This window comes from Equus quagga, chromosome 7 (genome assembly GCF_021613505.1).
Source record: "Equus quagga isolate Etosha38 chromosome 7, UCLA_HA_Equagga_1.0, whole genome shotgun sequence".
NCBI classification, from domain to species: Eukaryota; Metazoa; Chordata; class Mammalia; order Perissodactyla; family Equidae; genus Equus; species Equus quagga.
This window is the reverse complement of record NC_060273.1, coordinates 9,461,752-9,474,427: the sequence shown is the minus strand read 5'-3', so window position 1 is coordinate 9,474,427 and position 12,676 is coordinate 9,461,752. Positions and strand designations below refer to the sequence as shown.

At 51.0% G+C, this 12,676-nt stretch overlaps 1 protein-coding gene across 1 annotated transcript; it reads left to right on the top strand.

Moving 5' to 3' along the window:
- The first annotated feature begins 4,184 nt into the window (after nucleotides 1-4,184).
- On the top strand, nucleotides 4,185-11,147 carry LITAF (lipopolysaccharide induced TNF factor). Its single transcript, XM_046666670.1, has 4 exons — nucleotides 4,185-4,239; nucleotides 4,850-5,074; nucleotides 7,567-7,723; nucleotides 10,798-11,147. Exons 1-4 carry the CDS (start codon nucleotides 4,200-4,202, stop codon nucleotides 10,904-10,906), a joined length of 531 nt encoding a protein of 176 aa, XP_046522626.1. The 5' UTR covers nucleotides 4,185-4,199; the 3' UTR covers nucleotides 10,907-11,147.
- The last annotated feature ends 1,529 nt before the right edge of the window (nucleotides 11,148-12,676 follow it).

Sequence of the window (12,676 nt, the reverse complement as noted above, 5' to 3'; positions counted from 1 at the left end):
TCTGAGATATTACAGTGATGTGCGGCCCTCCCAAACTTGAGCCAACCTAACGAAGTCTTATTTCTTAGTATTTAATTTCTCTCGCTAGGCAGAAATCAAATTATATTTAAATGAATTAATTAAATTTAAATGTAATTTAATTTTTCTCCTTGGCAGGTGGGGGGGCGGGTGGGAAGATGAGGGGGAGGCAGCAGTAATGAAAACAAGACTGAGAAATCCTGTTGTGTACCCGGGTTGGGTGAATGCGCCTCGCCCAGACTCATTCCTGCAGCCTAGGAAGAAATCTCCGTACACCCCTCCCCGCCCATGTGAGAGAATTTCTTGGGACGTGGAACATGGGAAATTTTCAGCTGGGGGCCCCCAAAATTCCAAGTGGCCTGTTTAGAGCTGAGAAAGTGGGGGCCAGGCTCATGCAGTTGGTCATGAGCCAGTTTCCAAGCCCAAGCCGAGTTGTTGCATCAGAAATGCATCTCCATGTGCCAGGTTTTCCTTTTCTCCATGTGTTTCCTTTTCTGTGACCAGCGGTCCCATTCGGCTACATAATATTTGGCTCCAAAGCGGCATGGAAAAGGGGGGCCCTTGTTCCTGAAGAGTTCAGAATTTCAAGATGGCAGCACGGAGCGTTCCAGTGAGCAGGGCCCCCCTGGGTGCAGGGCCCTGGGGGGTGGCTCAGCTCCCACGCCCACGAGGCCAGCCCTGGTCCCATTTTCCACGTTTGAAAAAGGCGTTTGGAAGGCCTCTCTGGGTTTGGAAGTAGCTAACGAGAGAGTCCTTCCAAGATGGTGGAGACAGCACTCGGCAGTCTTAGCGTTTTCTTGATTTCTGTTGGGGGTGGAAGGTGGGTCGAGAATCACCTTCAATACGTTCTTTTAAATGGACAGTCGAGAAGAGCCACCCTCAGGGCCTTAATAACAAAGTTAAACAGTGGGGGAGGGAGGCAGGAGGCCCCCTTGTTTGTTCTTTTATTTCCCCCCACAAAGCTCCCTGTCACCACGGCAACCTGGGCTCCCCGAGACCGCCCGGCCCCCAGGCCCCCAGAGGGGTTCTCAAGGCTGTGCTTTCACGGGGCGAAGCTGTGGTTTGCTGTTCTGTTAGACTCGGAGATGCTTTCCAGTTTGTTCCAGAAGATGTGATTGTGCTGGCACCTTAGCACCCAGGGCCTGATCTGGGGTGACAGAGAGCTCTCTGGTGGCGGGGGAGCGGGTGTCTGTGTGTGACTGTGTTTGTGTGTTTCTGTGTCTGTGTGTGTGTGGATGTGTGTGATGTCTGTGTGTGTGAATATGTGTGAATGTGTGTGTGAGTATGTCTGTGTGAATGGGGGTGTGTGTTGTCTCTATGTGAATGTGTCTTTGTGCGCCTGTGTGTATATGTTGTCTGTGTGTGTGTGTGTGTGTGTGTTGGAGTGAGAGACTGGTTGTCGCTCATGAGCGTTTCACGTTGAGGTGATGAGGACGGGTGCAGGCAAGTTGAGCGAATCCTTTCTGGAAGGGTGGGTGGCTGGGTGGGCCCCTGCCCCCCGGGCGGGGAAGCCAAATTAAAGAGAAGTGGGGTCGGGGGCGAAACAGAACCGGGCCTGGCTGGAGTGGCATTTCCTGGCCTGGGGCCTGGGGAAAGGAAGGCGGTGGAATTTATTTAGAAAGCTTGCAGACCAGCTGGTTATTTTTTTTTTTTTTTTACGATTCTGGCCCGTTGCTCTTGCTCTTTTCAGAATTAGAAGCATGTTTCTGTGTCTGTTGGATCCAAAGGTGGCGTTCCCCAGAGGCGGGCCTGAGGTTCCGGAAAGTGGGCTGTGACCATAAGAAAGATGGTGTCTGGTCAGTGCACGGGGCCCCAGGCTGTAATTTCCAGACCGGGAACTCAGGCCCTCCCTTCCTCTAGAGGTCAGGGAGAGAAGGCCACCCCACCCACACACCTGCACGGTCCCGCTTGGTGACGCCACGGCCGGGGCGTGTTTCTTCACTCCTGGAGGAGGGAGGCGATGGTTGTGCAGGAGAGAAGTTGCGCTCCTCCGTTGCATCATTGCCTCCCAGCGGTTTGGCCCAAACTCTTTGCACAATGTGGGGCACCCTAAGACCTTTCCCCCCCCGGCAAGCAGTGCTCTTTTAGGCTTTCGGGTGTTTTCTGCTCTTGTGGGTTTTTCTGTGACTCAGTTTGATAAATAAATTTTGTGGGCGGCCCCGGGTCTGCCTTCCCTGAGATGGGAAGGAATGGCGCATCCTTGACGGTCAACCTGGATGTCCTGACTGCCCGGCACCGATGCCGTGCTCCCTGGGCTGGAGTCTCCGCGAGCCGGACCCCGCCAGGAGCAGACGTGGGGGTCCTTGGGGCCGGCTGGGAGGGAACATCAGCCGACTCGGGCTGAGCCTGGTGAAGCAGAGTCCGGGGGCTGGCATTTGTGCTCTGTCTTCCCTCCTCCGTCTGTGCTTCTGTTCCTGTGTGTCAGAGGAAACTGGCAACACACCCTGACCGCTTTTCACAGTCGTTCTCATTTTTAAACCCTGAACTTGTTTTCGCAGAGATGTCCTGTGGTCTTGTTAACCCTCCTCTGGAGTCTTGTGTGAAGGCCCCTGTCCCCTCCACCTTCTTGCTTCTCTTCCAGACTTTCTGCTTCATCTGCCCTTCCTAGGGTTGGACTTTTCCTCTCTCTATAACCTTCCATGGCTCCCATTGCTCCATAGCATTGCTGTAGAACCAGAAAGCAAGCCACATAGGTAATTTGAAATTTTTTAGCAGCCGTGTTTTAAAAAGTAAAGAGAAACAGGTGAAATGGATTTTAAAATATGTTTTATTTAACTCCGTCTATCTAAAATTTTCTCGTTTCAACATACAGTCAATAGAACAAAATTATGAAGGAGATATTTCACGTTAGTCTCTTAAATAGTTTTTGAGGGCCAGCCCTGGTGGCCTAGTGGTTAAGTTGAGCGTGCTCTGCTTCTGTGGCCCACCTTTGGTTCCCGGGTGTGGACCTACACTACTTATCTGTTAGCTGCCATGCTGTGCTGGCAGCCCACATACTAAAAAAAAGAAAAAAGAGGAAGATTGGCATGGATAGAAGCTCAGGGTGAATATCTTCCTCAGCAAAAAAAAAAAAAAAAAAAAAAACAGGAGAAGAAGAAGAAGAAGAAAAATTTTTGAAAGCCAGGGTATATTTTACATTGCCGTCATATCCCAAATTGGATGCTAAAATTTTATCAAAAACATTTGCTCTCGATTCAGAGTTCATTAAATTTGCTGTTGAAAAAGTGGATTCACATACCCGAGATGTCCCAGACTTACAGAAAAGTTTTCTAATAATTAAGTTGTGTATTCAATTTTAAATTTAAATTTCTTAAACTTAAATAATGACTTCAAAATTCAGTTCCTCAGCCACACTAGCCGCTTTTCAAGTGTTCAGCAGCCTTGTGTGGCTGCTGGCGACCGTATTAGGCAGCCCAGATAGAGGACATTTCCGTCCTTCCAGAAAGTTCCATCAGACAGCCACAGGCTTCTAGAGTAAGGTCCAGACACCTCCAGAGGAGTTTCAGAATTTTCTAGAAACTGGCCGCAACCTGCCTTGCTTTCTTTATTGACTTTGTTTTACACTTGTCCACTTTCCCATGCCTCTTTTTCCACTTCGAAATGCCTTTTTATCTCTTCCCCTGGGGAAATCTCCTTTCAGGCTCGGCTTAAAGGCGGAGCTTCCTGGAAGGGTCCCCCCTTCTCCCCGAAGCAGAGTTCATGGCTGCCTCTGCCTCCCACGGGTTCTAGAAGACGGGGCCGAATGTGTGGGAAGGGGCGCAGGCCGGTCGGAGCCCCCGGACCGTGGCACGCTGCCCTCCCGGCTCATTTCCTCCTTTCTCCTGGGACCGATTTGAATGGCTCTTCTAACGCAGCCTGAGCCCTGCCCCGTTGGAAAAACACAGCCGCACAAAGGACGGACTGTGTCCTCTGCAGCTGCCCTGGGGCTGCTGCGCGCAGGACTTCAGACAGGAACGCAGCCCGGGCGCAGGAGGTGTAATTCTAGGCAGGCATCAGCTCCGTCGGGGTGGGGCGGGGACGCTTTCTCTGCCCTCACGAAAGCAAATGTGTGCCTGGCTGCCTGGTACTCAGTTTTCAGAATGGGAACTGATGCGTGTGTTTACTTTTTTAAAAAAACTATAACATAACGTCCAGAACAGGGCGCACGTCTTCATTGTGCAGCTCGAGTTGTCACAGAGTGAATGTACCCATGTCACCAGCCCCCAGATGAAGAAAGAGGACGTGAGCAGCCCCCCCAGAAGACCCCCTCCCGCCCCCTCCCAGACTCTGCTCCGCCTCCCGGGGGGACCACTTTCCGACTTGCGGCCCGTGATTCGTTTTGCCTGTTTCTGAACTTTATGTAAATGGCGTGGTTGACGGGGAGCTTTTTTAGGCATCTGGCTTGTTTTGCTGTTAATTCTGATAGTTTGTGGTTGCGTTTTGAAAGCCATTGTCTTTTCTGTCCCCTGAAACACCATTAGTGAGACCAGCAGTTAGAAAGAAACGAGAAAGAACGCTGGATGTGAAAGACACGTTTGGGCGTTGGATTCAAATGCAAAGACTTCTGCTTAAATTTGGCGGATGTTCACCCTTGAGATTTTCTCAGCTTTGGCGCTTTTTCGGTCGCTGTTATTTACCTTTTCTCTCCATCTAGGGAATCCCTCGTTAAGGTGACAATTCTTGCACCTCGAAGGGACGTTAACTCCCCTTCCAGCTTTTGGACAAGGCTGGAGGCGACTCATTTCCTCGGATTTTCTGGTTGTCAGGTGGAGAATTAAAGATCAGAGTGGAAGAGAGAGTGAGAGAGATGTCCACTGAGTTTCTGATCTGGTCTCTTCTGGTTTTGCTTTAGGTAAAATGTCTGCTCCAGGATCCTACCAGGCGTCCGCTGGGCCTTCCTCGGTGCCAACAGCGCCCCCGTCGTATGAAGAGACAGTGGGCGTTCACAGCTACTTCCCCACGCCCCCGGCCCCGGTGCCTGGGCCCACCACGGGGCTGGTGACGGGCCCGGATGGGAAGGGCATGAATCCGCCTGCCTACTACACTCAGCCAGTGCCGGTCCCTAACGCCAACGCAAGTACGTGCGACACCCCCCCCGCAGGTCCCCCTTAGCGCCCTGGCCTTGGGGACCCCAGGAGAATGAAGAGAGGGACCACGGTGGCTCTGCCTGAAGTCCAGCTTTCCCCTTTATCCTGAAATTTCACGTGCAGTCTTAGGTTCCACATTGGCGAGGCCCATGGCTTTTCCTAATAAAGTACAGCTGTGGGCTTTTCCACGCCCGCCATAAACCCATCCTTTGGCACTTATCACAGTGGTACAGCCAACTATCCCAGAGGAATTTGGGAAGGGGAATTGGCTTTTAAGGGCCCCCACCCTTCCTGCTGAGGTCTGGCGGGAGAGCCCGTGCCCGAGGCCGGGGCTGGAGAAGAAGAGGGAGAGGAGACAGCCCCTGGGGAGGACCAGGTGAGCCCCAGCCCACCGTTCGCACAGGTGGCCCCCCTAGCCCCCAGCACCTTCTTCATGACCTCGCCCTTTGGGACTTCCTGCTGCCCAGGTGTGCCCAGGTGTGCAGTGGCCTCACCATCACCAGCAGCTCAGGAGGAAACCACGGCTCAGCGAGTGGGCCGGGAGTCAGACGGCCTGGGTCCACCCACCCTCCTGGTGCCTCAGTTTCCCCGTCTGTAAACCGGTGCTCGTCAGGTCCCTCAGTGGGTTGTGAAGGTTGCAGAAAGGCCTCTGAGTCATTACTTGATAAATGGGAACTAATGTCGTCACTGTGCTCTAGTAATTTTGACCCTTGAGATGGGAGAGGACCACATGATGATTTTAGACTATTTCAGAGCACGCTCTGATCCATAAATAACTCATTCTCGTACCAAAAAAACACAATAAAATTTACGCGTAAGTGCTAAAGCATGCTTCACTACTGCGTTTCTAGAAGGTCTTTCTAGGAGTATTAGTTTCAGTTAGCTCTGGGCAATAGTTAATTTCTCCTAATTCGTGGATGATAGAAATGGCATTCCAACACCCCTAAAAAAGGAACAGAAGGAAGTCGCATTGACAGAAATATGAGCTTAAACAACTTTGCCAAAAAACGGAAAGAGCATGCTGGACTGTGAGGGCTTTGTGACCTGAATCATGATGATTGACTTCTGATGATTGTGAATGCCTGTGCATGTTTTCACATAGTTTTCTGTTTTTAGCATGATTTTATGTGCTCATTTCATGTATCGACACGGCCGCCCGACCTGTCTTAAAGAGCCGGGTCCGTGTTCCTCAGCTCGGTAAACTGCAGCCTCGTCGCTGGGTGTAAGAGTTTCTAAGGAGCCCCCTGTGAACAGAGGGAATTGTCGCTCGCGGTTCACTCTGTACCAGGCCCGCTGTGAGGTTCTTTGCCATCCTTATCTCATTTAATCCTAGCAACGACTCCGTTCCTTCCATTTTTTAACCAACAGCTTTTTTGAGCTATAATTCCCTTACCATCAAGTTCACTCTTTTAAAGGATATACGATTCAGTGGTTTTACTATATTCACAGAGTTGTGCAGCCATGAGCACTAATTCAAAACGTCTCCATCCCCCCAGAAAGAAACCCTGGACCCGTTAGCGTCATTCCCCATTTCCCCCTCCCCCAGCCCCTGCAACCGCTAATGTGCGGAGGAAGAGAATTGAGGCGGAAAGCCATCACATCGCTGTTTCTGAAATTGCTGTCGGTGGACCCCCTTTGAAGAAGCACTCAGGGAGCTTAAAAAGCAGCTTGGGGACCCCGCCCCAGACCTGCTGAATGAGACTGCCTTGGGGGCAGGGCCTGGGAATCTGCATTCCCACTAAGCTCCCCGCATGAGTCCACGGTCAGTCGAGATTGAAATGCTGGCGTGGCTGAGCCACACGCCTCCTCCAGGAACACGCAGTCTCTCCCCATCTCGAATGTGGAGCTTTTGAGGGCCCCTGAAGCCATAGTTCTGGAAATCTGCCACTGCTTTCTCTTTTTCCCTTTGTGTCATTTTTCTCCCCACCCCAACTTGTTTTTATTTTTTATAAAATACATGTAACATGAAACTTCTCCTCTTAAAGCGTTTTGAAGTGTACATTCTCATTGTCACGCAGCTGTCGCCACCATCCATTGCCAGAACTTGTTCATCTGGCGAAACTAAAGCTCCGTCCCCATTAGACAGTAACTCCGCCACCCCCTCCCCTGGCAGCCACCCGTCTACTCTGTCTCTGTGAATGTGACTGTTCTGGGTGCCTCGTATATGTGGACTCGTACACGAGCTGTCCTTTTGTGCCTGGCGCATTTCACTTACACCGCGTGCCCCAGGTTCATCCACATGGTGGCGGGTGTTTTTAAGGCTGGATAATATTCCATTTTCGTATGTAAGGATAGACCACATTGGGCTCCTCCGTCGATGGACACTTGAGTAGCTCCCACCTGTTGGATCTCGGGAGGAGGGTTCCTAGGAACACGGGTGTGCAAATACCTGTCGAGACCCCCGCTTGTGCCTTTTTGTCGTCTCATGGATGTTTTCCTCGTTTACTGATCCGCCTGTCCTTGGTCCTCTCGCTGCCCTCAGTTGCCGTGCAGACTGTCTACGTCCAGCAGCCCGTCTCGTTTTTCGACCGCCCCGTCCAGATGTGTTGTCCTTCCTGCAACAAGATGATCGTGACGCAGCTGTCCTATACCGCCGGTGCCCTCACCTGGCTCTCCTGCGGGAGCCTGTGCCTGCTGGGGTAAGTCTGGGGTCCACTCGGGCCCCGGGCTCTCTTACTGTCCTCTCCTGTGGGATTTCTCAACGGCAGCACGAGCTTCTGTGTTGCGGGGGGCCGTCCTGTGCCCTGTAGGATGTTGAGCGGCATCCTTGGCCTCTGTTTACTGGATCCCTCCCACATTGTTCTAACCAGAAATCATCCTCAGTTGAGAACTGCTGCTCCTGAGCGTATCCGGGCCTGGAAGCCACTGTCCCACGCGTCCTTTCTTCTTGCTCGTCTGCTCAAACCGCTCCCTGCCTGTGGAGACCAGCATAGCAGCTGCTCGTCTCTCTGTGGGCTGAGCCTCTCAAGGATTTCTTTTTCTTCTAGAATTTCATGACCTCAATAATAATGTTTGCCCGCCTCTGAGAGAAGCTTTGCACAGTCCGTACATTAAAATACTTCATAGTCATCTCTTCAGAACTTCTCATCTTTTTATGACCTCGAGTATTTTCCCCGTTGCCCTCATGAGGAGAGCGTGTCAATATTTATGTCTGCGCCAAGGGTGTTATATCGCCAGAGATAAGAGTTTTTCTATTCTGGGAGGAAGTTGAGGAAAGACACAATTTAATTTCTTTTCCCCTAATGGACAGAGGCGGCCTCCTTCACGGCCGTGGAGCCTCTCGGAAACCACAGGGCCTCCATTTTCTTCCTTGAAGGAGACGGTGTTTCTGTGTTTCTTTTCGAGAGCGCTTGCTTCTTGTGCAGTGGGCTCGCTCCTCATCATCTGCTGGTGACTCAGGTTGAGAAGGAACGACCTTTCTCTTCCTGATTTCGAAGAGAGGCTCAGAGCCTCCTTGAGGACACGGTTCCTTGGGGAAGAAAGGAGATCGAACACATTTCTTAGCTTCTGGTTCCCTGACCTCCTCTTGGGACCCCCTTGATGGCTGTCATTTTCACTCCCCAGACAGAAAATGCTAAACAAAGCTCATTGCCTTCGGACATTCATATTAAAACTAATTTTTCTCTTTGAAATCAGGGAAAGACAGAAGGGAAACTTCTGTTGAGGGTCGGCCTCTGCTGATCTGGCTTTCAAATTGAGGCAGCTTTTCTGTTCCCTCTTCCCTTTTTCTTCCTTAAATGTAGTCCTGTGGGTTCAAATTCTGCCTCCCTTGGCTGTGTGACTGTGGGCAGGTGACTTCACCTCTCTGTGCTCCAGTTTCCTCATCTGTAAACTGGGGGTAATAATGCCCACCTCGGGGGGGTTGTTGAGGATAGGGGAAGTCGTGGGTGTGTGGTGCTGTTTGGAGCGGCGCCTGCGCGCGTCAGCTGCAGGTCAGGAATCTTTCTTGATGGACCAGCTGCCCCTTTGAACTCGTGGACGCTTAGGCAGCAGGAGGAAATTTCTTTCACAAGGTCACTTCCGCAGCGGCGTGTTTCCCAATTCCGCTTTAGCAAACCAATGTCTTCCTGTAAAATGTTGATTTTTAACTACATTTTTGGCAAACATTGCTTGTAAGGCTGTGGGGTCTCCTCTGACACCAGTCAGAGAACACCGGCTGGGCGTCCACTGGCTCAGTTCAGTGCTGACATTAACTCCCAAGAGTTAGCACGTCCCCCACAGTTAAGAGCTCAGGCCCCCTCTTTAGACACCGGTTGCACGTCTTGGGCCACCTGTATTTCTGCCCGACCAGCTATAAATCGGGGGTCCCCCTCCCCCCTCTTCAGGTCTGGTTATTTGCTAGAACAGCTCACAGAACTCAGAAGGGCATTTTACTTACATTGACTGGATGCAAATGAACAGCTAGATGCAGGGGTCCCCTGGGCGAGGTCCAGAAGGGTCTCGAGGGCAGGAGCTTCTGTTCCGGTGGAGTTGGGGTGCACCCCGCTCCTGGCACGTGGATGCCTTCACCCCCCCAGCAGCCCTCCAGGGGTGGTCGTTCCAGAGTTTTCATAACGCACTCCCCAGCCGCCTTCCGCTCCCCAGAGGTCTGCGGTTGGGGCTGGAAGTTCTAACCCTCCCATCACTTGGTCTTTCTGGTGAGCAGCCCCATCCTGGAAGCTACCTGGTTGCCTCATTAGCATAAACCCAGGTGTGGTTGAAAGGGGTTTGTTAGGAATACCGGAAGACACTCCCGTCTCTCAGGAAATTCCAAGGGTTTCCGAGCTCCGTGCCAGGGACCAGGAACAAAGACCAAATGTTCTTTCTTATTATACCAGGGGCTGTAGGAAGGTCGTGCCTGTGTGTGCTGAGGATGATGACGGAGATTAAGAGATGCTATTTGGGGAGCTTTATTTGGCTGTTGCTGGAGGAAGCAACCTCCATATGGAAAGGCGATCTGTTTAAGATAGAGATCAGCAAACAACAGCCCAGGCGCCGAATGAGCCCATCTTAAGTTTTACGGGAACACATCGCACCATTTGCTTCCAGATTAGCTGTGGCCGCTCTCCTGCTCCAACGGCAGAACACGGCCCGTGGAGCCCAAAATATGTCCTCTGTGGCCCTTTACAAAAGGACTTCACCGGCCCCAATCTCAGACTTTTGAAAGATGCCCAGATGACCCAAGATTTGAAAATACACCCAGGATAGTCCGTCTGTGGGAGCAGCCTTGGCGTTGGTTGGAGTACCAGGTTCTTACAGTTGCCGTAGCAAATTGCCACCAACCTGGTGGCGTAAGACAATAGAAATTTATTCTTTTGAAATTCTGGGGGCAAGAAGTCCAAAACAAAAGTCCACGCGCCCTCCGAAGGCTCTAAGGCGGAACCCTTCCTCGCTCTTGCAGCGTCTTGTGGTCCAAGCCATCCTTGGCTTGTGGCTGCCTCTCTGCAGTCTCTGCCTCCATCTTCCCATGGCCTTTGTCCCTCCCTGTCTCTCTGTGTGTCCCCTCCTCTTCTTACGAGGACATCAGTCATCAGGTTTAGGGAGCCCACCGGGATCATCCAGCACGATCTCATCTTGAGATCCTTAGTCACGTCTGCAAAGACTCTTTTTCCAAATAAGGTCACAGGCATAGGTTCTGGGGGTCAGGATGTCCGCCATCCTCTTTTGGGCGGCCACCATCCAGACGGCTGCGGTCGGTGACGTGCTCCGTGTGGGGCTGTTTTTTTCCTTGCAGGTGCATAGCGGGCTGCTGCTTCATCCCCTTTTGCGTGGACGCCCTGCAGGACGTGGATCACTACTGTCCCAACTGCAAAGCTCTCCTGGGCACCTACAAGCGTTTGTAAGACTCGGCCAGACCCGGAGGGAGCCGTGTGCTGCGGAACGTCCTTCCCGACTCTCACCCAGCCCCGGCCCTGGCGGGGGGGTCCACCTTGGTGGTCTCATCTCCCGCCAGGCTCCACCTTCGTGTCTTCTTTTGGGGGGAAAATACTGCAAGAGTAACACCCCTCCGAACCCCAGAAATTGCTGCTTGGAGCCATCCACAGGCCATGCAAAGACGTTCACCTCGAGGGCTGGTTCAGGGGTTTCCTGCCCACCCATGACCCCCCGTCATCCCGTCTCACTGTGATTGTTGCCCCTTCTCAGTATCCTCTGGTGATTGGCCATTGGCTGGCTTCTTTTCTTGCCTCACGGGGCCTTTCCGGGGGTGGTCTCAAACTGAGAAGCCACGGGTTGCCTTATTTTAGAGACTGTTCTGGCCCGAATACGGCTGAACCAGCCCTTAGTGCCTACTTTTGTATCTATCTGTTCCCACTTCTGATGACAGAAATCTTGCCTTATAGACTAAGGGCTGGGTTCTCGGATTCTGTAATTGCAGACTTTTCCTTAGCACACAAATTCACTTTAATTTCTTAATTCATTTTTGAGTACAAGGAGGGGCTATTCACACCCACCGGATACACATCCACGAGGTCGTGAAGGCATGCTGGAAGTACCGGGCTGGCTCTTATCATGGGTCCGCTTTCCCTCGGTTCTTTGTACCAGATCCTCAGCCGCTTTCGTGAATGGCTATTTTCTCCTAGAGGAATTGTTTGTATTAACAGTTTTATGACCTCCTTTTGGTCTTAACCACCTTCGGACATAATTTTGAAAGGAAGGTTTATAGAACAATCTTCCTTAACCATATGACTGGTATCATTTTCCTGTCTGCTGATGCATTCTCACATTTTTATTTTTCTTAACAGAAAAAGTAATGGATCCTTTCATCCACTGCCTTTATTTGGGTTTAGCATGTTTCTTAAAATCTCTAGATGGAACTCTTAAAGCGGGGCCCCTTTGGGGTTCCCGGTGGCGTGTTTGAGAAGACGAGGGAAGGCGTGATGGGGCATGTCTGGGTACCATGGTGCTGAAAAGCTTGGGGAACCTGGACTTTTCCAAGGAATCTGGAGTCATATTTTTCCAAAATGCAGTTTGTCATATAACATCGGAAGACCTGATTCCTAGGACTCAGAAACAGCAAACCAGAGTTCTCGGTTAGCTGCTGTGTCATCTTTGAAACCAGGACAAAACCGGGTTCGACTTTCAGGAGTCCCCGTTCTGATAATAAAGAGGCACAGAGATTGCATGTGAATAATATTATATGGAAATCAGACCTAGAGCTGGAATGAAAATCTGTATATTGGTTGAAAACTATAGTCATAACCGTTGATTTTGCTTATTCATTTGATGTTTTGAAGGTTCCAGTAATTATTTTTGCAATGAATATGGATTACTACATAGTCCTTTGGTGTTATCCTGCTTTTAAAAAAATAAACTGGTTCGCTCAGTGAATTATTGATCAATTCTTACCGTGTGAAGAAAGGTCTCATGTTGTGTTTTCAGCTCTTGCTACAAAGAGCCTGTATTTGCTCCATGATGGTAGAAAAGCCTTCATGATAAAAACTTCAGACTTGCTGAATATCCCGCCACGTCAAGATGACCCATGTTGAGTTGGGTGGATTATCGCTGGTGAGGCAGATTCGAACACTGGGCGATTGGAACCCAATAGGCGTCATCGATGGCAGCAAGCCATCGCTTTCAAGTTTTAATAACATGCAGAGAAGAAAGCCGTCCTC

What these genes read in the sequence shown, in the direction of transcription:
- LITAF (XM_046666670.1), top strand. Translation starts at nt 4,200, where the DNA reads ATGTACCCATGTCACCAGCCCCCAGATGAAGAAAGAGGAC. An exon ending in CCCAGATGAAGAAAGAGGAC is followed by an intron (nt 4,240 to 4,849) that starts GTGAGCAGCCCC and finishes GTTTTGCTTTAG; the next exon opens with GTAAAATGTCTGCTCCAGGA. An exon ending in GGTCCCTAACGCCAACGCAA is followed by an intron (nt 5,075 to 7,566) that starts GTACGTGCGACA and finishes CGCTGCCCTCAG; the next exon opens with TTGCCGTGCAGACTGTCTAC.